This window comes from Oryctolagus cuniculus, chromosome 19, assembly GCF_964237555.1.
Source record: "Oryctolagus cuniculus chromosome 19, mOryCun1.1, whole genome shotgun sequence".
NCBI lineage: Eukaryota > Metazoa > Chordata > Mammalia > Lagomorpha > Leporidae > Oryctolagus > Oryctolagus cuniculus.
Window position 1 is genome coordinate 31,458,851 of NC_091450.1, and position 23,602 is coordinate 31,482,452.

Genomic DNA, 23,602 nt, shown 5'->3' on the forward strand with positions numbered 1-23,602 from the left:
GATCCAAGCACTTGGGGGGTCCTCCACTGCTTTCCCAGGCACATCAGCAGGGAGCTGGATCAGAAGTGGAGCAGCCAGGACTCCAACCGGTGCCCGTATGGGATGCTTGCATCACTGGAGGCGGCTTTACCTGCTGTGCCACAACGCCGGCCCCATTTCAAACATTTTAAAGTGTGTAATGCAATGGCATTAGGTCTGTCGGAGTGTTCTGCAGCCACTATGTAATTCATAATGCCCTGTCACCTCCGACTACTGTGGACTTTTTCCTCATCCCAAAAGGAAACTCCAACCCAGTTTAATGCAGTCACTCCCCCGCTTCTCCGTCCTCCAGGCTCCGGCACCCGCTAACCTGTGTTCTGTCCCATTCTGGACATTCCGGGTGAACAGAATCACCCACTGGCGCCTTTCACAGTCCACCTCGCGAGGATCAGAACCTCGCTGCCCCTGCGTGTGTGCACCACGTTTTCATATACACGTGGCAACGTTTGTGGTGTAAGGGAAGCAAACTTCTCAAAGTTTCATTTGTGGCACGGGGAAAAAAAAAAAAAACAGCTGCTCATGAGTTGGGGGAAGACAAATTCCCTCCCGGGGCTGGAGGGGCGGCCTTCAGCTGCACCCTGCTAGGGCGGGCGGCGGGGCTCGGCCTGCGGTGGTCGCCTGGTGGGCAGGCTCAGGGGGCGGCTAGTGGCACTGAGGGTGCGCACTCACTGCTTGGAGGCAAACCCCAGTGCTGAGAAGTTGGATTTGCTGAAAAGGTGCGCGGGGGTGTGGGGGAAGCACGCCGCTTCCCGAAGCGTTGCGCCCCTGCGGCTCTTCCCTCCCCGGGGTCTGGGGCCCGCGGCCGGGCAGGTGGTCCCAGCGTGCGCGGACGCCGGGCTCCCAGCTTCTGCAGCTGCCGGCCTGGGCGCGGCCCGGGGCGGAGGGCGGAGCCGAGCGCGCGCCCGCCCCGCAGCCCCGAGCCCGGCGGGCTCAGAGCCTGGGCGGCGCGCGCGCGCGCGCAACCCCCTTGTGCGCGCGCCCGGGGTCGGTGGCGGCGTGCGCGGGCCGCGCGTGCGCGCTGCGGCGGGGCGAGGGGCGGCGCGGGCGCGCGTCTGTCAGTGACAGCGGGAGGGGGAGGGGGCCGGAGATGGTGGCGGCCGCGGCGGCTGCTCTTCCGACATGAGGCAGCGGCCGCAGGAGGGACGGCAGCGGGCGCGGCCGCGGCTGCATCTGTAGCTCGGGGAGGCGGCCCCGGGCGTGGGCGCGGCGGCGGGAGTCCGGACCGGCGTCGCGGGAGCCCGGCTCTGCGGCAGCCCCGCACCGGCGCCCTCTGAGGGGCCCGCGCGGCTCCCTGCGCTCGGCCCCGCGGCTCGGCCCGGGCATCGGCGGCCCCGGCGGGGCGGCAGCGTGCTCGGCGGGCGGTGGGCAGCAGGCCCCGCTAGACGGGCCCCGCCGACGCCGCCGCCCGCCCGCCCGCCTGCCCGCCTGCGGGTTCTGCAAACTCGCGGGCCGGGGCGCACACCCAGCTGCGGGCAGGGCGGGCCGGGGTAGCTCGCCGGGCTCGGCGGCGCCGGGAGGGGACGCGGCCAGAGCCGCAGGACCGGCCCGCGCCCCTCTGACGCAGCGGCGCCTCGGGTGCGGGATGAGGGGCCGCCCGCCGCCCGCCGAGTTGTTTTCGGGAACGCCGCTCGCAGCGCCGGGAGCGCTCCAGGGCTGAACTTCCCTCCGGAGCAGCCGCGGGGGCAGCGCGGAGGCCTCCGGCGCGGCGAGGGCGCCGCGGGCAGCAGGACCGCGTCCCGGACCGAGGGCGGCCGCGGCTGCGGGACCCCGGTGTTCCAGGTCCGTCCGGGAGGGGGGACGGCGGGGCTTCGCTTCGCCTTCGCGGGGAGGTGGCTGGGAGCGTGCGGTGCCTCTCCGGGGCGCTCCGCCGGGGACGTGCCGGTCCAGAAGCCGACCTAACTCTCGCCGTTCCGCCGACAGGTACGAGCGACGGCCGAGAAGGCTCGGAGCGCCGCAACATGGCTTCCCCGCCCCACCAGCAGCTGCTGCATCACCACAGCACCGAGGTGAGCTGTGACTCCAGCGGCGACAGCAACAGCGTGCGGGTCAAGATCAACCCCAAGCAGCTGTCCTGCAGCAGCCACCCCAAGCACTGCAAGTACAGCATCTCCTCCAGCTGCAGCAGCTCGGGGGACTCCGCGGGCGCGCCCCGCAGGCTGGGCGGCGGGGCCCGCCTGCGCCGGCAGAAGAAGCTGCCGCAGCTGTTCGAGAGGGCCTCGAGCCGCTGGTGGGACCCCAAGTTCGACTCGGTGAACCTGGAGGAGGCCTGCCTGGAGCGCTGCTTCCCGCAGACCCAGCGCCGCTTCCGGTACGCGCTCTTCTACGTCGGCTTCGCCTGCCTGCTCTGGAGCGTCTATTTCGCCGTCCACACGAGATCCAAGCTGATTGTCATGGTGGCGCCGGCGCTCTGCTTCCTCGCGGCGTGTGTGGGCTTTTTTCTGTTTACCTTCACCAAGCTGTACGCCCGGCATTACGCCTGGACCTCGCTGGTTCTCACCCTGCTGGTGTTCGCCCTGACCCTGGCTGCGCAGTTTCAGGCTTTGACGCCTCTGGCGGGCCGTGCTGACAGCTCCAATCACACTCCCGCGGCCCAGCCCGCAGACACCTGCTTATCTCAAGTGGGGAGCTTCTCCATGTGCATCGAAGTGCTCTTTTTGCTCTACACCGTCATGCACTTACCTCTGTACTTGAGCTTGTTTCTGGGGGTGGCCTATTCTGTTCTGTTTGAGACCTTCGGGTATCACTTCCGGAACGAAGACTGCTTCCCCTGGCCTGGAGCGCCGGTCCTGCACTGGGAGCTGCTGAGCAGGGCGCTGCTCCACCTGTGCATCCATGCCATCGGGATCCACCTGTTCATCATGTCGCAGGTGCGGTCCCGGAGCACCTTCCTGAAGGTGGGACAGTCCATCATGCACGGCAAAGACCTGGAAGTAGAAAAAGCCCTCAAAGAGAGGATGATTCATTCCGTGATGCCGAGAATCATAGCGGACGACTTGATGAAGCAGGGGGACGAGGAGAGTGAGAATTCTGTCAAGAGGCACGCCACCTCGAGCCCCAAGAACAGGAAGAAGAAGTCCTCCATCCAGAAGGCTCCCATAGCGTTCCGCCCTTTTAAGATGCAGCAGATTGAGGAAGTCAGCATTTTGTTTGCAGACATCGTGGGCTTCACCAAGATGAGCGCCAACAAGTCCGCTCACGCCCTGGTGGGCCTCCTGAATGATCTGTTTGGCCGCTTCGACCGGCTGTGCGAGGAGACCAAGTGTGAGAAGATCAGCACCCTGGGAGACTGTTACTACTGCGTGGCGGGCTGTCCCGAGCCCCGGGCAGACCATGCCTACTGCTGTATAGAGATGGGCTTGGGCATGATCAAAGCCATCGAGCAGTTCTGCCAGGAGAAGAAAGAAATGGTAAACATGCGCGTCGGGGTCCACACGGGGACCGTCCTGTGTGGCATCCTGGGCATGAGGAGGTTTAAGTTCGACGTGTGGTCCAATGATGTGAATTTGGCCAATCTCATGGAGCAGCTGGGAGTGGCCGGCAAAGTCCACATTTCCGAAGCCACCGCAAAATACCTAGACGACCGGTACGAAATGGAAGACGGGAAAGTGTTTGAGCGCCTGGGCCAGAGCGTGGTGGCTGACCAGTTGAAAGGTATGTGTGTTTCTTTGCCTTAGCCTCCTTCCCCGGTCCTGTTTGTATTACATTAAAAAAAAAAAAAAAAAAGTCTGTCTCTTTTCAGCTTGGGTATCCAGAGGCAGCTCAGCTGTGTCAGGACCCCGTACCCAAGGGGAAGTCTCGGGAGCCGGGTGACTTTTCCTCCAGTGAGTCAATTATCACAGGGCTGTTCCCACTGCAGACTGCAGACGGGGACACTGAGATAGTGCTGACCTAGACGAGACCTTTGGAAGGAGGGCCACACCGCCAGCCGGCTGTTTTTGTTTCTGAAATCCTGAGGCTGTGTTTCGGGAATTCCGGGTCCCCCAACCCGTCAGCACCGAGAAGCACCCAGAGAAATGGCCTTTGCGTGTCACTTGGTCACCCTTCAGTCCCATCCAAGCCTTTTCTCACGCCTTTGTCAGCAAAGTGTGAAAAGGAAGCCTTCCCTCTCTGTAGGCCTCGCTTTGCTCATCGTCAGAGCAGGGACCGGACGTCGGCTGTGCCCCACGGGGCTCTCTCGGATCGGAAGGAATTATAAGCCTCTATGGGCACACTGCCTTTTGCTGCCTTGGTCTCTTTTTCAAAAAAATGTTTGTATCTGCAGCTGTCAACTTTGATTTGTTTAACGATGCTCTATTGTGGTGTTTGTCCTGCCACACAGACCCCCGGGTAGTTTAGAAGGTTCAGTTTCTCAAGCCACCAGCCAACCCGCAAATGAGAAATGTACCCAAAGGCGGGTTTATATCCCCCTCTCTCCAACACCTGAGATCTGTATCTGACCCCTTGTCCTCGACCTTAAGCTCTTTACTGCTCTTCTTGATGTTTTCACTTCTCTTTCTTTTTTTCCCCTTATTTTTGTAGAGGGCCAAAATCTCTAAGGCCTGGGGGAGGGGGTGATGTATAAATAGTGGGGCCAAAAAGAAGGATTCCAAGTGCTCTCTCTGCATTCCTTACCTTCTCCTGCCCGCTTTAAAAAAGTCTTCATGTTTTACTAACATCTTACAGATTGAGGGGGAACATCTATTTTAGAAGTGCATAGAGAAAATAACACTGATTTTTAAAAGCTTGTGTTTGTAAATCTGTACTGTCATTTTGCGGTGCTCACGCACTGCCTAATCGTGCAGTTACAAGCCCCGAGAAAGGGAATCCTGAGGAGGAGAACTGCTAGTTTGAATCGGAGACAGCGAGCGACCGAGCTGGACCTCGTATAGGTAGTTGGCTTTGAAACAGTCCTGCATGCTCAACGGGCATTTTCTTTCTCTGACTTGTGACCTGAGTGCTCCTCGTCCTTTGTTTATTATCGCTATCTGGCAAGTGTGCTTTGTCCTCCTGTTTTTCTCTGTTACAGTAATTTTGTGAGTTGTTGAAGGATTTACTGGTGCAGCAGAAAATATCTTCACTTGAGAGTTTCTTTGACCCAGAAGAGCTTTAAATGCTGCATCAACGATGCTGGAAGACACGTTTGCTGTTCCTTGGGGAGATTCTCCTGTTTAAGAGGGCCTGAAGGTGTCAGTGAGCAGGAGGGGATGTGAGGATCTTCAGGGCCTGGTGTTCTGGGATTTGTGCTCAGGGATTGTGGGGGCAGGTTGCATATTGGGCCAAAGGGCAGTGATAACACTTGTGTAAGTTGCACTTTGTAGTGTGTGTGGCACGAATTCCAAAAATAAAAACAAGTGTAATCACTACATTTGAAACATCTCCACGTCACTAAATGTTTGGTAATCACGTTTTGTTAATTTATTGGTCATTTAAAAATAATTATAGATCAGGGGACTCAAAAACACAGACTAATAACATGCTGAAGTAAGTTTGTAGTTTTTTTCTACCTTAATTAGTGTAAATTTGACTTAAATTAAATTTTTCCTTAAGTTTGTGCACACTATGTATTTATGGAGGAAAAATTTTAGTAGTGCAAAGGAAGTAGGGAAAAACAGAAAGCTTAGCTAAACCGTTGATTTTTTTAATGCTGTTCTCTCTTTTAACTGTCTTCCTGGCATTTTGGTTTTTGCTTCTTCAGCTCATCTTGAAAACCCTTGTGGACAGGACTCCAGTGATAGAGGGTATCTCTGCAACTTCCGGACCCTCTTTGAAGCTGTTAAGATTTTTGTGTGGGCTGCCCTTCCATCCACGCGGTCGAGCTTACGTGCATAAGGTTTATTCTAGCCTCTGTCTTTACCTAGTTCCCCTTTTGCTGAAAACAGTGAGAAAGTACCAGGTAGAGGACTCTGCAGAGTGGACATCGGCAGCTTGAGCAGGGATTCTAGAATCAGCCTGGCGGCGTGAAGGGAAGCAATTCCTGTCTGATTTATCTGAACTGGTCTTGATTAAGGGTCGGGTTTCAGTGTTTCTGCAGATTCACACACTCACCCTAAAATCTCTGTTGTGTTCCTACTGTCCATGCCTGACGCTGTGGGTGTGAAGAAGTCTTGGTAACTGTTCCTGACCTCAGTGAGCTCACAGTTACAAATGTCGCAGAGTGTGTGGGTGAGTCGGGACACTCTGGCGAGGTGCGTGTACTCGGGCTGCATCCTGAGACTGAGCCGTGGCTCTTTAGGTGGACAGAGGGAAGACGCTGGATGCAGACAGCACGGCAGGACAGAGGCTGGCACTTGTGTTTCTCCGTGGGGTTGGGCAATGTACATGGTTCATCAGGACAGGAAGGCTGTGGGTGACATGGGAAAGGGTTGGGATTTGACTCTGTCTTGCTGGAGAGCCATGGATGAGCTTTAAATACAAGGCTTAGGCAGCTGATTTACATTTTAGAAGCTTACTCTTTTAGTCCCAGGGAGTGTGGGTTGCAAGAGTGTGAGGCTGGAGATTAGTGAACTCTTTGAATAAATCCCAAGTAGGGGTGAACTGAGGTAACAGCAGTGGTGGCGGAGATTATGGGGTAGGTGTGAGCAGCATTAAGAAGATCAGCTTTGGGGGACGTTTGGTTTAGTGGCTAAGCCAATGGTTGCGATGCCTACATCCTATATCAGAGTGCCTGGGTTCAGGTTTCCACTCCACTCCCAATTACAACCAAGCAACTAACTAATTAACTAGCTTGCTTGCTTGCTTTCTTCCTTCCATTTGAGAGAGAGAGGGAGGGAGGGAGGGAGAGAGAGAATCTTCCATCCTCAAGTTCATTACCCAAATGGCCAGAACAGCCAGGTCTGGGCCAAGCTGAAGCCAGGAGCCAGGAACTTCACTCTGGTCTCCCACGTGGGTGGAGATAGCCATGTACTGTTGCATTCCCAGAAATGCAGCAGGAAGCTGGATTGGAAGTGGAACGGCCAGTATTTGAACCAGCACTCTGATATGGGATGCCAGTGTTGCAAGCAGCAGCTTAACCTGCTGTGCCACAATGCTGGCCCTGAGCTTTCTTCTAATGCACACCCCTGGAGGCAGCAGGTGATGGGTCAAGTGCTTGGATTCTTGCCACATATGTGGGAGAAGACCTGGCTTGGGTTCCTGGCTCTTGGCTCCTGGCTTTGGCTTGGTCCAGCCAAATGCCCAGCTGTTGTGGGCATTTGTGGAGGGAACCAACTGATGGGGGCTATGTCTGTCATCTGTCTGACCCCCTCACATAAATACATAAAAAAATTTTTGAAAAATGAAGATCAACTCGATAGGACTTTGTGTCAGACCTAGATAACCACTGCTGAAAGAGAGGGCCTGGTTGTCTGAGGGGGAGATGGGTTTGTAAATTTCTGGAATTGACCAGGAGGTGGTGTGGAGGCAGGCAGGGGCCTTTAAAGTCTCTGTGGCCTGAATGCAGAACGGAGAATTGAGTTGTAGAATATGAATTAGGCCCAGAACCTCGGTCTGTTCATTCATTCATTCAACAAATAATTTATTCTAAGCTAGACAGAGATCTAGGTTCTGGGAATCCAGCAGGGAGCGAAACGTGTGCCCCTATCACAGAGGGCAGGAAGTTTTCAGTTAATTGTAGATGTCATCCTAGGAGAGTTCTAATTGCATGCCAATATGGGAGTCAAACAATAAGTAATCAGAATATAATATTTGTTTTGTGTTAAGCTCTAAGAAAACATAAGGCAGGAAGAGGAGGTTGAAGAAATACTCAGCATAGGGCCAGGTTTTGGAAAAGATACAGAGAAGTGTGGAGCAATTACCGAAGCTAAGGAGAGACGATCTGATTCAAGTGATGGGAAGAAGGGGCCCTTCACCTGTGTTTCGAATGAACCACAGTGCCCAAGAGGTTCTGGTTGCTCTTTCTTCCTTGGGCCACAAGCAAAACCAGTGAGGAGTACTGTCTGTAGCTGTTGGCTTCTCCTCTCAGAGAGATAGGGTCGCAAAGGTGGAAATCAAAACTGTTAGAAAATATCTAGACGTCCTCTTTCCCCCTTGTAAATATTAGGAAGGCAGAACAAAGATGCTCATCCCCTCCAGAGCCACACCAAGGAAGGACTCTGTCTTTGTAGGAAGGAGTGTTTGGGAGTCATTGCGTTGCCAGATGCTTTCTTTTTAATAAGATTTATTATTTCTTCAGAAGGCAGTGACAGAGACAGGGAGAGAGAGCATGGGGGAGAGAGAAGAGAGATCTTTGATCTTCTGGTTCACTCCCCTTCACACCGTAAATCACTGCAACAGCCACGTCTGGGCCAGGGGAAACCGGGGGCCAGAACTCTCCCTCACGGGTGGCAGGGGTCCAAGTCGGCCCTTGGGCCATCATCTGCTGCCTTCCTGGGCATGTTAGCAAGCAGCTGGATCGGAAGTAGAGCAACGGGGACTCAAAACAGCACTCTGACATGGGATGCCAGCTTCACAAATGGTGGCTTAACCGTCGGCACCTCGGTGCCAGCCCCAGATGCAGGCATTTAAAACAAAGACTTTCCCTCATCCCAGCTTTAGGCTTGCGGAAGTACTGCGGGAGAGGTTTGCTGATACGTGTCTGGACCCTGTCTGACAGTGGATGGAGGCCTCCGACAACACCTGTCCCAAGCTGGACGTTTGGGCTCCGTGTGTCCTCGTGGTGGGCCTGACCGTCCTAGCCAGGTGGTGATTTTGGGTGCAGCTGCGTGCTCAGGTGCTTCTTGGCTTCCCTCGGTAGCTTGGATAGGTTGTCCCCACCTAAGCATGTCACTCTCCTCACTGGGGGGCTGACACTGTGTTGACAGCTCAGTGTGCCCACTTGGAAATCCCATGCCGACCTGCATTCCTGAGCCAGGTCTCTGCGTGTTGAAACCCTGGCGGAGACAAGGTGCAGCACAAACTTTGCCCCAGACATCTGGGATAGGAGGCGGCAAATAGCTGTGGCTGTTGATATAGTTGATGCCGAAACAGCCCCCATGACAACTTTTTGGGATTCTTTGGGACCAAGCTACAGGGCTTTCAGCAGAGCATGCGGAGCTGTTAATTCTGAGGACGAGCTTTGGCGAGGAATTAACCTTTGGCAAAGATAGTCAAGGGTAAAGTTTGTTGAAATGCTGGTGGAATAAGAAGGAAAGAGGGTAATCTTTTGAGCCAGAATTACTAAGAAAGGGAAATGTTAAAAAGAGGAAAATAGAGGGGCCGTTGCTGTGGTGCAGTGGGTTAACACCCTGGCCTGAAGTGCCAGCATCCCATATGGGCGCCAGTTCGAGACCAGGCTGCTCTCTCGCTCACTCTCTCTGTCTCTACCTCTCTCTGTAACTCCATCGTTCAAATAAATAAAATAAATCTTTTTTTTAAAAAAAGAGGAAAACAGGGTGAGGAAAGACAAGATGTCTCAGGCTTCTCATCTACCAGTTAGCCTGGGTCAAGTAGTATTTGTGTTTCTGCCTTCTGCCAGAGCCTCCTGTGTACTTTGCTATACAATAACAATATCCAGAAGAAAAAAACACACTGAGTTTTCCGTATGCAGGCACTGGAGTGCGTACGCATATGAGCATGCTGTGCTTAATTCTCCTCTTTCCATTGGCCCACGGTCTCAGTTTTGGTATTTCTCTTGGGATTTTGGAATCATAAGGGTTCGGTCATTCGCCACGGGTCTGAGGCCCAGTCTCCCGCTGTTGGTGGGGAGCTGCTGGCCACTGGAAGAGCTGGCCTGAGTGGCATGTTGTCCATTTGTCTCCAGGCACCTATTTGTACTTTGTGTATGACACACCTAAAGACCTTTTCCAGCCGGAACTAGCGTCATCAGACGGAATTTTATGAAGAGGTGACAGTTTTTAAAACAGGAAGGGAGCTGACGTGTGAATTCTAGACTGGGCAGGCTCGGGAGCCACTACAGAGCAGAAGTGAGGGACCTGAAACACGTCAGAGGGAACGCTGGTCTCAAGGTGGCTGGGTGCCATTGTAGACAGAGGAAAGGTCAAGGTGGGGTAGCCTTCCCTGCGACACCTGGAGAAGACAGTGACATTCTTGACAGTTTTGTTGATGCACTTGGTGAACTGTACCAGCAGTGCCAATCTGTGGCTAAACCTGAGTCAACTTTGGCAAAGGAGACTGCGTCAGAAAACTCCCCGGCTTTTCAACATTGAGTTCTGGTGTCTCTCTCCAACCATTTCTAGCCTCATTCTTGTAGCAAGTGCCCAGCACCCTCTCCAGGGAGTTAAGGGGAGATGCTCAGTCCTTTGGCATAGGCAGGAACCTGAAACCCCCAGAGGCTGGTGGTGGCAGTGGCAGTGGCCTTGGCCTACAGGGTGTGGAGCTGGTGGAGCTGGTGAACGGGAATGGATTTGACAGTGGGGTGAAATCTTGGGGCTGGGGTAGTCAGCAAAGGCTGTAACTGGTCTAAGAGACTTCTCATAAGCTGTATGTCCCAAACTTTTTGGTTTTAGACAGATTTACACTCCTAAAAGTTATTAATGAGGAAGCTAAGTAGCTTTTGTTTACGAAAGTTACATATTGATAGTTACAGTATTAGCAACTGAAACAAACCTAGAAGTTAAAAAGTTTCCTTAATTCAGGATAGGCGTTGTCACAGTGATTAAGAAGCTGCTTGCTGGCACCGTGGCTCACTTGGCTAATCCTCCGCCTGCGGCGCCAGCACCCTGGGTTCTAGTCCCAGCTGGGGTGCTGGATTCTGTCCCGGTTGCTCCTCTTCCAGTCCAGCTCTCTGCTGTGGCCCGGGAGTGCAGTGGAGGATGGCCCAAGTGCTTGGGCCCTGCACTCGCATGGGAGACCAGGAGGAAGTACCCGGCTCCTGGCTTCGGATCTTCGCAGCGCCGGACATAGTGGCCATTAGGGGAGTGAACCAACGGAAAGGAAGACCTCTCTCTCTCTCACTGTCTATAACTCTCTCTCTGTCTCTCTCTCTCTCTCACTGTCTAACTGCCTGGCCAAAAAAAAAAAAAAAAAAAAAGAAAAAAAAAAGAAAAAAAAAAGAAAAAAAAAAAGAAACTACCGCTTGTTCGATGATGGGGCAGTATCAGAAAGAACATCCACAGTAATCTAAAAAGGCTGTTAAAATACTCCTCTATTTTCCAACTACATTTCTCTAGGGAGTCGTATTTTCTACACATTCTTCAATATATTGGAACAGACTGAATACCAAAACAGTTAAGCTGTTGCACTTTAAAATGATTAAAATGACAGAGTTTTGTTACATGTATCTTACAATTTTAATGTAGTTTTCTATAATTTTAGACATTAAAGAAATTTGCAAAAATGTAAAATCATGCCCTTCTCATCAAATTTCCTTTGTGTTTTACAAAACAAAAAATTTATATATACATTTATATGCAACGAGTATAATGGGTCTAAGGTTATTTTGAAATGAATTAAGGAATTTAATTATTTATTTATTTGAAAAGCAGAGAGACAGAGAAGCTGTCCATCCACTGATTCACTCCCCATGGACAGGGCTAGGCCAGAACTCAGTCTAGGTCCCCCACATGGGTGGCAGGAACTCGAGTATTTGAGCCATCACCACTGCCCAATAGCAGGAAACTGGAATCAGAAGCAGAATCCGGACTAACACTAGATACTCTGATACGGAATGCAGATATCCCAAGCAGCTGCTGCTGCTGTTTTTTTTTTTTTTTTTTTTTTTTTTTTTTTGACATGCAGAGTTAGATAGTGAGAGAGGGAGAGACAGAGAGAAAGGTCTTCCTTTTCTGTTGGTTCACCCCCCAAATGGCCACCACAGGTTGCTGATCCGAAGCCAGGAGCCAGCCCCCCCCCCCCCCCCCCCCCAGTCTCCCATGCAGGTGCAGGGGCCCAAGCACTTGGGCCATGCTCCACTGCCTTCAAATAAATAAATAAATCTTTTTTAAAAAAGATTTATTTATTTATTTGAAATTCAGAGTTACAAAGAGAGAGGAGAGACAGAGATCTTCCATCCGATGGTTCACTTTCCAATTGGCCACAATAGCCGGAACTGCACTGATCTGAAGCCAGGAGCTTCTTCTGGGTCTCTCACGTGGGTGCAGGGGCCCAAGGACTTGGGCCATCTTCTACTGCTTTCCCAGGCCATAGCAGAGAGCTGGATTGGAAGTGGAGCATCTTGGTCTCGAACCGGCACCCATATGGGATGCCGGCACTTCAGGCCAGGGCGTTAACCCGCTGTGCCATGACGCTGGCCCCTCCATTGCATTTTTGAATGACTCTTTTACCCACATATGATTTTACAACATCATGCCTTAGCCATCTGGAAAATACTGGTTTCTTGAATTATGTAGATGTTCCAAAGGCTGACATCAGGGACATCTTTAAATTTTGGGTGGAGACTGATTTCACAGTGGTTGATATAAATTTTCCAAAATTCTGATTTTCACTTCAGAGTTTGAATTTATCATCGGCAACAAACACGGTCAGTGGTTTTGCTTGAAGTGGCAGACTCATTTCATTAATTGTCCCAGAACAATCTGCCAGTACTCAAATCTGAATGACCACAGCTTGTGTATGCATGGGAAAAGCAGCTGGTTCAACCTGCACCCCAGACAGTCCCACGGCTGATTCTCCTGACACAGTTGCACTTCGGGGTGCAACAGGAGCACTGGGGCTATGCTTACCTTTTTATTGCATGGACTAGTATGAGATACACACTCAAGGCTGAGATTTAACACAGCCATGACTTGTCAAGGACAGTCTTTCTTTTTTAAAAACAGGATGGATTCGCTCTGTTTTTCTTGTATAAATACCCTGTGTTGTCTCCACAGCTGGAGCCGGGGGCCTCCGCACGGATGCTCTGGTGTGAGTCAGGGAATTCCTGGTGGGCAGACTCAGTGAACACAGTCTCTTTCCCCAGGAGGGGTGTCAGACAGCTGCAAGGCCTTGCAGAGGGCATCAGGGGTGGCGTGGGTGAAGTTGCCCGGGTGGCAGTGCAGCTGCCGGCTGAGGTGTGGCAGTCATCAGTGCCAGCCATCAGCAGTGGATTCTTGGGCACGGGGATTGAGATGACGCTGTGCTGAGCGGGTGGGGATGAGATGCACAGGCACAGAGCCGCAGCAGCCTGTCCCCTTGAAATGCACGGTGTGGAGCTTGCCCATCTTTTCCCCCAGTACCCTCTCTTTACTGGAGAGCTTGGCCAGGATGATGACCCTTAAGATGCCAGTGGCTACCTCCTTGGAGCACTTAACACCCAGGCTGACATGACCGCTGTAGTCCCTGACAGTTTCTTTGAAGATGCCACACGAGATGGCCTATGGTCCTACACAGCATCAGTGCCCGGGGCATGCTGCCCCCCTCGAGGAAAGAGAGGCCACTGTGACCATTGGGACCAACCCGAGGTCCCAAAGAGATCCTTCTCTCCCCCACTGTGAAAGTGCCACAGTGAAACCACACGAGGGACATCTTCACGCTGAACTGTCTGGTTTTCCCTTTGCAAGTGCGTGGTGGTCAGGAGCGTGTGGACAGCTGGGACAGCGTGGTGCTAAGGCACCGGCAGTTTTTCCACTGTTGCTTTTTCCCCATCACTTGCAAGTGTCAATACTGAAAAAGGCAAATAAGGTCTTAGTATTATTATGAAAATGCTTTCACTTATTTGAAAGGCAGAGAGACAGAGAGCTCCCTTCTGTTGGGTGACGGAATGGAGAGCAGAGCCAGGACTCCAGTATGGGGTGCATGCGTCCCAGGCAGCAGCTGAACCGTTGTACCAAAAGACTGCCCTGAAAATAGTTCTAACCTCAAAGAGGCCCTGCAAAGGTCTCCAGGATCCCAGAGGACCTGGGGACACCACTTTGAGAACTGCTTCCCTGGGGCGTGAAGGAGGGAAGACGCAGTTTTGTGCGCGGCACCCAGTCATGTGCTCTCGTGCATGTGAGACAGCATAAACTCGAGCTACCACAGGCACTCTGCCTTTATCATAGAAGCGGTTCCTACAATTGCTTTTTCTTACCCAATCCTTGAAAATCCTTTGTGATTCTGCCAAATATTTGTTGCTGGCATCCAGAGTTCACAATAAAGACAATCAACTTTGTGTTTGTAGATTTTTTTTTTTTTTGAAGGGCTCACCCTTTGGCAATATAAATTTAGTGGCTAGGTAAGTAGACTTTTTTTTTCTTTTAAAGATTTGTATATCTCTTTGAAAGCCGAGTTAGAGAGGTGAGAGTCAAAGGGAGAGGGAAGGAGGGAGAAAGAGATCTTCCATTCACTGGTTCACTCCCCAAACGGCCGCAGTGGCCAGGACTGGGCCAGGCTGAAGCCAGGAGCCTGGAACTCCATCTGGGTCTCCATGTGGGTATAAGGAGCCCAAGTACTTGGGCCATCTTCTCTGGTGGATTAGCAAGAAGCTGGATTGGAAGTGGAGCTGGGACATGAACAGGTGCTCATGCATCTTAAGTGGTGGCTTAACTCACTGCATCAGATGCTGGACCTGTAGATACGCTTGGATTCATTTCTCAGTTCTGCAGCTTCTGAGCTGTGGGACCTTGGACAAACTACCCGAGGGCTCTGCAGTTCCCTGGAATGGCAGAACCTCTGGCATAGTGGTTTGGGAGAATCTAATGAGAAAAGTCAAGCAGAACCCTTCCTAGCTAACACAGTGACTGGATGGCTGCAGTAGGAGCTAGCTCTCCCACGCGTGTGAGTCACATCTTGTACTGCACTAAAGGCTGTTTCTTTCTTTTTTCTACACTCTGTTTGGTCCACATCTTGTATAATTTCCTACCGAAACCCAGAACACTCTGGGGACTGCGATTGTGTCAGTTTCTTCAGTTAAAAAGGGCAAGTGTCCAAACACAAAACACTGATAGCTTGCCCTGGTTAAACTGTAGCTGGCAAGTTTGGCAGTTTCTGTGCTGGAAACCCTGGGGAGTGCTGGCAGCGTTGTTCTCGGGCTACTCAGGTCCCCAGAGCTTTGAGGTACTTAAGATGATGTGGCCCTTGATAGTTGAGGAATTATGAGAAGATCTTTCACTTTGTGTCTCTGAAGATATAGGCAGAGGTTTGAACTAGAGAGGCTGTTCAGCTCTGCTGTGTCTACCGCAAACCCATTTATTCACTAAGTATCGAGTGAGTTCCTATAAATTGTGAGGCTTGGACTGGGTTCTGGAGATAAGGGTGGTGGCCTTGCCCTCTTGGAGTGCACGGCTTAGAACAGAAAGCAGACGCAAATCAAATAAACATCTAAACAAATACACAGTAGATTCACCGAGTGTGTTAGAAACAGGGCTGGGAGCTAGGGACTCTTACTATCTCATATTTTATAGGTGAGGTTACTGAAGCACAAAGAGCTTAAGAAGCTGCCAGTGGTCACACAGCCAGAAAGAGCTGCTAAGTAGTGGAACCGGTATTGAAACCCAAAGGACTGTGTTAGAAAACACTAGTACCCACCTTACAGAGTTGTTGGGATTAAATGAGGAAATGCTTCTATAATATTAGCTGCTGTTGCTGAAAGCGGGGACGGTTCTCCCAGGGGCAGCAACAGCCAGAACCACCCCACCTTTCTTTTGCTCTTCCCAGTGCACCAAGTGCGCTCATGCCCGTTGTCACCTCAGTCACGATGAAATCTTGGGGTCACAGGAGCTTTGATCGCAGAGACTTATGTTCTGTGGGGTTGCTTCTTTCTATATGTATCAGTTTTCAGACTGAGTTGGCTTCTTCACACCCTCCAAAGCTGACCAGTGGCTTTTTTTCAATTATCAGTGTAAACTCCTGGAGTTTGTCTTATGTGATGCACTTCATTCCTTACAGATATCATTGTCTTTGGTGCAGAAATTTTTGCATCATGGACCCATGGGAGCCCTTTCATGTTGGCCCTAAATCCTTTTCTTACAACCCCAGCGGTCTCTGATAGCTTTCATACCCATTTAGTAATACTTTTAAGGAGTTGGGAAATTATGGGTATTAAAATCTTGTTCATTATGTTTGTCTGATGTGTTTCTTCAGAGAGACTGAACTAAAGTTTATCCGCTTCTGTCTTGAAAAGAAAATTAATAGTATATGCATGTTTATAAGAAGAAATAATGCCACAGAAGAAACAGTGCCCACGTCACCATGTTCTCTGAAGCTCTAATTTGCATTCTTAGAACTGACAATCACAGAGCAGTGCACTGTCTCTTTCTACAGTATCTTCCCACAAATGCCTTTGAGGGACAGGTGCCCATGAGTGTGGGTAAATAGCGATAAAGAAAGCAAGAGAAGGAAATAAATCCTAAATCAGCATGTCGATTGCCAGTTTGCAGGTGGAGCAGTAGAGAAGCCCTATCCTCAGGATGGCTGTGGAAGGTTCCGTGAGGCCCAGCCCCAGAAATTCCCCTCCTAGGAGCCCTGCTGCGAGCAGCTTCTACAGTGTCAGTCCAGCCATTCCCCTTCCATCTGACGCTGTGTGTATTGGACTTATTATTTTGTTTGTGATCTTTCTCATTGCAGTAGGTCTGGAGAATGGGAATTTTCACGTGTTTTATTCCCTGCTGTTTTCCTAGCACTGAGAATCCAGCTTGGCACCTGACATAAAATAGACGCTCAGTCATACAATTGGCCCTCCATGTCTGTGGGTTCCATATCTAATGGGTTCTGCCCCCATGGATTCAACCAACTTGGGTTGGAAATAATCAGAAAAAAATTGCATCTGCACTGATCGTGTGCAGACTCTTTTCTTGCCATTATTCCCTAAACAATACAGTATAGCAGCTATTTACATTATTATTAGGTACCGTAAGTAACCTGGAGTTTATAAAGCATATGGGAGGATATGCATGGTCACATGCAAATACTGCACAGTTTGCACACCATTTGGGTCTCTGCATTTTGGTGTTCTTAGGAAGCCACCCGGTCATCCTGGGATGGCAAGGGATGACTGTTTGTGGAATGAATGAGTGAGTGAATGTTATGACAGCTCACACTGCACATGTGGATACTCTGTCAAGTGCAAAACCACACTCCAAATATCTGCACAGAACAGACTGGAATGTAGAGGAAAGGCAGCAACTACTTTGTTGGGGAAAGGGGTGATTGAGCAGGTCATTAGAGGTGACAGGTAGGATCCTGAAAGGACACAGAGAAGGCAGCGGTGGAGAGAGCCTCTGGGCATGAGACAGGGCCCTGGACACCCGGGCAGGGGGCTCCTGGGTGCCACAGTGAGACCTTTTGGGAGGGCAGGGACCCAGAATAGTGCACACCGAGTGCTTGTTTAGGGCTCAGAAAACATGGAATTCAATGCCTTAGTTTAGGCAATCATTTTTAAGCTTTTTAAAATGGAGATTTCACGAAGTGCATTCCTCTTTAATAATACTGTAGCTCCTGATAATTCTTACTTGATAATCATTTATGCACATGAAAAACCAGCATAGCCTTTTTTGGCAAAGCTCCAGGATAGTCTGTGCATAATTTCCAGGATTTTTTATGTAATGCTCTTAAATTCTGTTCAGTTTTTTTTTTTCCTTCCAAAGAAAAATGTGCTACTAGAAGCAGCTTTTGCATCATTTATTTTCATGTTTGAGTTGTTTGGGAAATATTAACTTCATTTTTTAAACAATCTAATGTGGAGAGAGGAAGAAAACCCACATGCTTGTGATTTAGTTTCGTGTCAATGGATATTAAAATACAGTAGAGCACTAAGGCTCTGACACTCAAAGGCTTTTTCTTTTCATATTGATGCAGTTAGTTTTCCTCTGTTAAGTGTTGCTGTTTGAAGGTGTGGATTACATTGCTTTCCTTAACCTCACAAGTAAGTTTTTCACCAATGAGAAAACAGGACTTCCATGGTGACGGATGTTAGCTTTTGTCTCGTGAATGAACTGCTGAAGCTGAGAGGGGAGCCGGGGAGAGGGAGTTTCTGAGAGGAAAATGCTTTTGTAGAATTATCCTGTTGGTAAAAATGAATTCGTGTTTGTGGATTAACTTCCCATCTTGAGTTTTCTCCTTTGACAAGTTAAGCACTTTGGGGCAGGAATCTCGGGTTCTTTGTTTCCTCGTGTTCACGGAACGTGAAGTGTGGACACAAGCTGTGTGTGAAGTGTGTTGAGCTCGTGAAGTGTGGACAGAAGCTGTGTGTGAAGTGTGTTGAGCTCCCCACCGTTTTTTCTCAGAAGAGCTGCGATTCTCCTGGGACTGGAAATCATGCTTGTTTTTAATGCAAACAAGTGGTTTTTCCTTTGTGCATTGCGTTTAAACTCTGAACCCTCACTCAGATAAATTTAGCATAGGGAAACTCAGATTTACAGAGCCACTAAATTGCAGGGTGTGTGTGTGTGTGTGTGTGTGTGTGATTCACCAATAATTCTTTACTTCCTTTAAATGCAAACAAATGAGACTGCATTCTAGAGCTGTAACTTAGACCCGGATTCTCAGGATCACATTTGCAGGGTACCATTAGAAGAATCCCATTTGATTTTGAAAGCTTGAGAGACACCTTTGAAATTAGTTGGAGAAAATGTGAAGTGAGTAAAAAAAAAAAAAAAAAAAAAAAACCACAAAGCTTTGGGGCACATAAGTTGTGTGCAGCTGATTAAGCCGCTGCTTTCCATATCAGAGTGCGGATTTGAGTCCTGGCTTCTCTGCTCTCCATCCAGCTTCTGCTGATGCGTCTGAGAAGCAGTGGGAGGCAGCTGAAGTACTTGGTTCACTGCCACCCATGTGGGAGACCCACATAGAATTTCTGGTTCCTGGTTTTGGGCTGGCCCAGCTCAGACCTGGCTGTTGCAGCTATCTGGGGGGTGAACCAACAGATGAAATCTCTCTCTCTCTCTCTCTCTCTCTCTCTGTCATTCTGCCTTTCAAATAAATAAATGACTCTTAATATATCTTCAAAAATATGCTTCAACTACCATTCAAACATTATTTTGGAGAGAGATTGGAAGGTTGGTTGCCCTTAAAGTGAATTTCATTTTGTTGGTAGGTTTTCCACTGATTCTGGACTGATAATGTTCTTCTAGATTATTCTGCTAGGAAAGCACTTGCTTGCTTCTGATACTGGATCTCTGGATCTGCTCACCGCATGTTTGGTGTGCAAGGAGCCTGCTAATCCTCTGTGGTCCCCAAACAAATGCACCTGCAAAGAAAGTGTCTAATGCAGACCTCATGGTTAGAAGTGAGATGTTGCCAATGTCAGAAGGAAACTCCTGGCTATTATAAAGGATTTATGAAAGCCTCTTAATGGTGTTCCTTCTCCCACTCAGGTGTATGTTTTTCTTTATTAAGATCACTGGTTGAGAGCATTTTATTCCACGTCATGTCTGTTTTCTTTGCTCAAACAATCTCTTTGCGGGGCCTCTTGAGTTTCTCTCTGTGTGTTCTCTCCCTTTTTGATCAAACAATGAAGAACACACGTGAAAAGTAGCAGACGTGGTCTGCAGTGCTGGATGAAACATCTCCTGTGTTTTATCTGCTGGTTGGTCCACATTTTGCCCTTTCTTTACAGCCGTTTCAATGTGGTATTTTTTTTTCCTCAGTAGATTTCTTATGCCTTTTTTTTTTTTTTTTTTTTGACAGGCAGAGTTAGACAGAGAGTTAGGCAGAGTTAGAGTGAGAGAGAGAGAGACAGAGAGAAAGGTCTTCCTTCCATTGGTTCACCCCCTAAATGGCTGCTACGGCCGGTGCGCTGCGCCGATCTGAAACCAGGAGCCAGGTGCTTCCTCCTGGTCTCCCATGCCGGTGCAGGGCCCAAGCACTTGGGCCATCCTCCACTGCACTCCCAGGCCACAGAAGAGAGCAGGACTGGAAGAGGAGCAACCGGGACAGAACCCGGCGCCCCAACTGGGACTAGAACCTGGGGTGCTGACGCCGTAGGCGGAGGATTAGCCAAGTGAGCCGCGGGGCTGGCCTTCTTATGCTTTCTTAACAGCAAAGAAATCCATGGAAAGTAATGGAACATTTGCTGTGATTTGCATAGCTGGTGAAATGAAGTAAAAAGGGGAAAAATTCTACTTGGTTCTGAAACAGTGTTGTCACTGGGTACCTGTGTTGTGGAACCTGGAGGAAATTTCACCTTAGCAAAGACCCAGGTTGTGGAACTGTAGCTTCCCGGAGAGAAACTGCCGTTCAGAGCCTGCTGGAGTCATGTTTTCTGAGGACCGCAGTGACGGATTCAGTGTCAAGTAATTGCAGAAAGTTAAAAACTTGCAAAACTACGGTGCAAACAAGAAATTTCAAAGGACTTTTCTTGCCTCTAACGCACATTTCACAGTGACTTTCTCAGCTAGAGTTTAATAAACTCCCTGCTCTTTCTAGCTCCCAAAAGAAATTGTGATTGGGAACACTTGGAGAGCCGATGGCTCTAAGATGTCAGCTTTGTCCCGGTGCCATTTGGAGTTCATGTGGAAATGTTTGCTTTCACAGTGCTAGTCATGATGTTACTTTATTTAGTAGCTATTAAATTTCCAATTCCATATACTCCCCTGGATGTGGTCCAGCTTGCACTAAGGTTTCTGTTTCTTTCAAACACCCTTGCTTATGGTGTGTGGAGCAAGGAACAAGGAATATTGACAAAGTTGTTAGCCTAGATGGTAATTTTAAGCTATTTGATTTTTTTATAACACTCCCCCCCTTTTTTTTTTTTGATGTAGAATTCACATTGCCATGCAATTCACTCAAAGTATACAATTGAATGACTCTTAGTAAATTAATAGAACTGTACAACCATTGTCACAGTCAATTTTATTCATTTATTTAAGAGGCACAGAGAGAGAAAGGGAGAGCGAGCGAGTTCCCATCTGTTGATTCATACCATGAATGCCTAGAGTGGCCTGGGAGCTGAAGTCAGGTCTCCCACATAGGTGGCAGGGGCCCTGTGACTGGAGCCATCACCACTGTCTTGCAGGGTCTGCATTAGCAAGAGGCTGGAATCAGGAGCCAGAGCTGGAGGTTGAGCCCAGGTCGTCTGATGAGGGCCAATACCGCACCCCTTTCAGGTCCTGGTCAGTTTTAGAATATTATCATCACTCCAAGAAGGAACCCTGTCCCCTTTAGCAGTCACATCCCCTTTTCCCAAAACTCTCCAGCCTCTGGCAGCCACTAACCTTTACCTGTTCTGGGCATTCCATGTAATTGAAACCACAAATGTGTCCTTTTGTGCCTGGCTTCTGGCACTGAGCCTTAGGTTCATCCAGGTTGTCCATACTGCATTGCTTTTCATGGCAGAAGTTACTACATAGCATGGATAGAATGTATTTCATTTTTACATTCATCACTTGATAGGAAAAGTATCCTTTTTTGAAATGAACAGTCAGGCTGATTGAAAATAAGCTGAAATGATTGAACACATCTTTTATTATATAATAACGTACCTTGACTATTATCTCACCGTTTCATTTTCACTAGTGTTTAGAAGTTTTCCTGAAAGGTATGATTAAATGAGATGAATTACAATTTGATGTAAAGATGTCAGGTGATTTATTTATTTATTTTTGTTTTGTTTTGTTTTTTAAAACAGCCAGCCTTGTTTCCAGGTTGATTAAATATTAAGTTCTCTGGTCCTTTCCCTTTCTCCCAGCTGGCTCCTTAATAGAGAGCTTTAGGGGCAGCATATGGTTGAATATGGAACTAGCCTCATTTGATATGTTGTTAGATACAAGTATCAATAATAGGAAGTCTTTCTGGATGGTTGAGTCTCTGAAGAGCTGAGAATTTTCCCTTTTAGTCAGTCAGACATTTTCCTGTTTTATCCAGCTTCAACATTTGGTTTTACATGTTTGAAATGTATAAAACATTTTCCTCCTTCGTGAAAATGAAATATGCCAAACAAAATGTGATTTTCTTGATGACTCAGTTATTTTACTACTTGCTATTTGGCTTTTACTAATATAGCAATTTCCCTATAAAAATAGAAATTTCTGCTTTCCTTTAAATAAGCCCAGATTGTTCTGTTTTTCTAGTTCTTATGTTTTTAAAAATAACTTTTTCTGCTTGCTCTTTTGCTGTCAGTTTATGTAGCTGTTATTATGCTTTCCTGTAATAGATTTATTTCTAGTTCTCACTTTGTTTCACCAAAAACAAAAACAAATAATGAAGCTTGCTAACCCTGCAGGTATAGTTTGATTAAAAGGACTAAGAATTTGGTCTTTGTTCAATTTTTTTGGTTGCCAGCTGTACTCTGAATAAGTGAGTTTGCTGGGTACTTGAGTTTATGATGAATCAGGTGTTGTTACAGTTATTTTTAGTGCATTTTTTTTTTTAAAAAAAGATGTTTATTTTATTTGAAAGACAGAGTTACGGGGCGAGAGAGAGAAAGAGAAAGAGAGAGGTAGGTTTTCCATCCCCTAATTCACTCCCCAAATGGCCGCTACAGCCAGAGCTCAGCTGATCTGAAGCCAGGAGACAGGAGTCAAGAGCTAAGAATTTCTTCTGGGTCTGCCACAAGGGTGCAGGGGCCCAAGCAGTTGGGCCATCCTCTGCTGCTTTCCCAGGTGCATTAGCAGGGAGCTATATTGGAAGTATAGCAGCCTGGACTTGAACCAGTTCCCGTATGGAATGCCGGCACCACAGGCAGCGTTTTACCCAACTATGCCACAGCGTGAGCTCCTTTTAGTGTATTTTTTTTTTTTTTTTGACAGGCAGAGTGGACAGTGAGAGAGAGAGACAGAGAGAAAGGTCTTCCTTTGCCGTTGGTTCACCCTTCAATGGCTGCCGTGGCCGGCGCACCGCGCTGATCCGATGGCAGGAGCCAGGAGCCAGGTGCTTTTCCTGGTCTCCCATGGGGTGCAGGGCCCAAGCACTTGGGCCATCCTCCACTGCACTCCTGGGCCACAGCAGAGAGCTGGCCTGGAAGAGGGGCAACCGGGACAAAATCCGGCGCCCCGACCGGGACTAGAACCTGGTGTGCCGGCGCCGCTAGGCGGAGGATTAGCCTAGTGAGCCGCGGCGCTGGCCCTTTTAGTGTATTTTTAAAAGGGATGAGGAGCAAGAGAAATTTGAATCAAATCTGTCTTTTAGAAAATAGTCTTTTCTGGCCGGCGCCGCGGCTCACTAGGCTAATCCTCCGCCTAGTAGTGCCGGCACACGGGGTTCTACTCCCGGTCGGGGCGCCGGATTCTGTCCCGGTTGCCCCTCTTTCAGGCCAGCTTTCTGCTGTGGCCAGGGAGTGCAGTGGAGGATGGCCCAAGTGCTTGGGCCCTGCACCCCATGGGAGACCAGGAAAAGCACTTGGCTCCTGGCTCCTGCCATCGGATCAGCGCGGTGCGCCGGCCGCAGCGCGCCGGCCGCGGCGGCCATTGGAGGGTGAACCAACGGCAAAGGAAGACCTTTCTCTCTGTCTCTCTCACTGTCCACTCTGCCTGTCAAAAAAAAAAAAAAAAAAAAAAAAAAGTCTTTTCTGCAAGACCAAAAGTAGATTTCTTTTGTGTATGTAAAGATAGAAAATGGAATTATAGATTAGATAGTATAATTGATAACTAATTAGAATAATAATTATTTAACTAGTTATAAAGCTAAAATGTGAATTAGGGAAGTCTTGATTTTTTAAATTAAAATTTAACAAAACTTGGGAAATTACTTGGCACTTTTTTCTGAAAAATCATCTATTGAGAGTAACTGTGTAGAAATTTTGTTGGGGCTGGTGCTGTGGTGTAGCTGGTAAAGCAACTGTCTGCAATGCCGGGATCTC

At 49.1% G+C, this 23,602-nt stretch overlaps 1 protein-coding gene and 1 non-coding gene across 4 annotated transcripts in view; one reads left to right on the forward strand and one right to left on the reverse strand.

Annotated features, from left to right (window-relative positions):
* The window catches only part of ADCY9 (adenylate cyclase 9), a 197,015-nt gene that overhangs the window by 67,405 nt on the left and 106,008 nt on the right, over positions 1–23,602 (forward strand). The window contains exons 1-2 of one of the 3 annotated variants that reach the window (XM_051836274.2): positions 1,089–1,818; positions 1,960–3,690. In XM_051836274.2, coding sequence (XP_051692234.2) covers positions 1,998–3,690 — 1,693 coding nt within the window. In that variant the 5' untranslated portion in view covers positions 1,089–1,818; positions 1,960–1,997. Of the gene's footprint in view, positions 1–1,088; positions 1,819–1,959; positions 3,691–23,602 lie in introns of those variants that run through there. The other 2 variants (XM_051836276.2, XM_051836275.2) reach the window with 2 other exon arrangements.
* Positions 13,296–13,415, reverse strand: LOC127488203 (small nucleolar RNA SNORA64/SNORA10 family). Its single transcript, XR_007915751.1, has one exon. It is a non-coding gene; the product is annotated as a small nucleolar RNA SNORA64/SNORA10 family (small nucleolar RNA).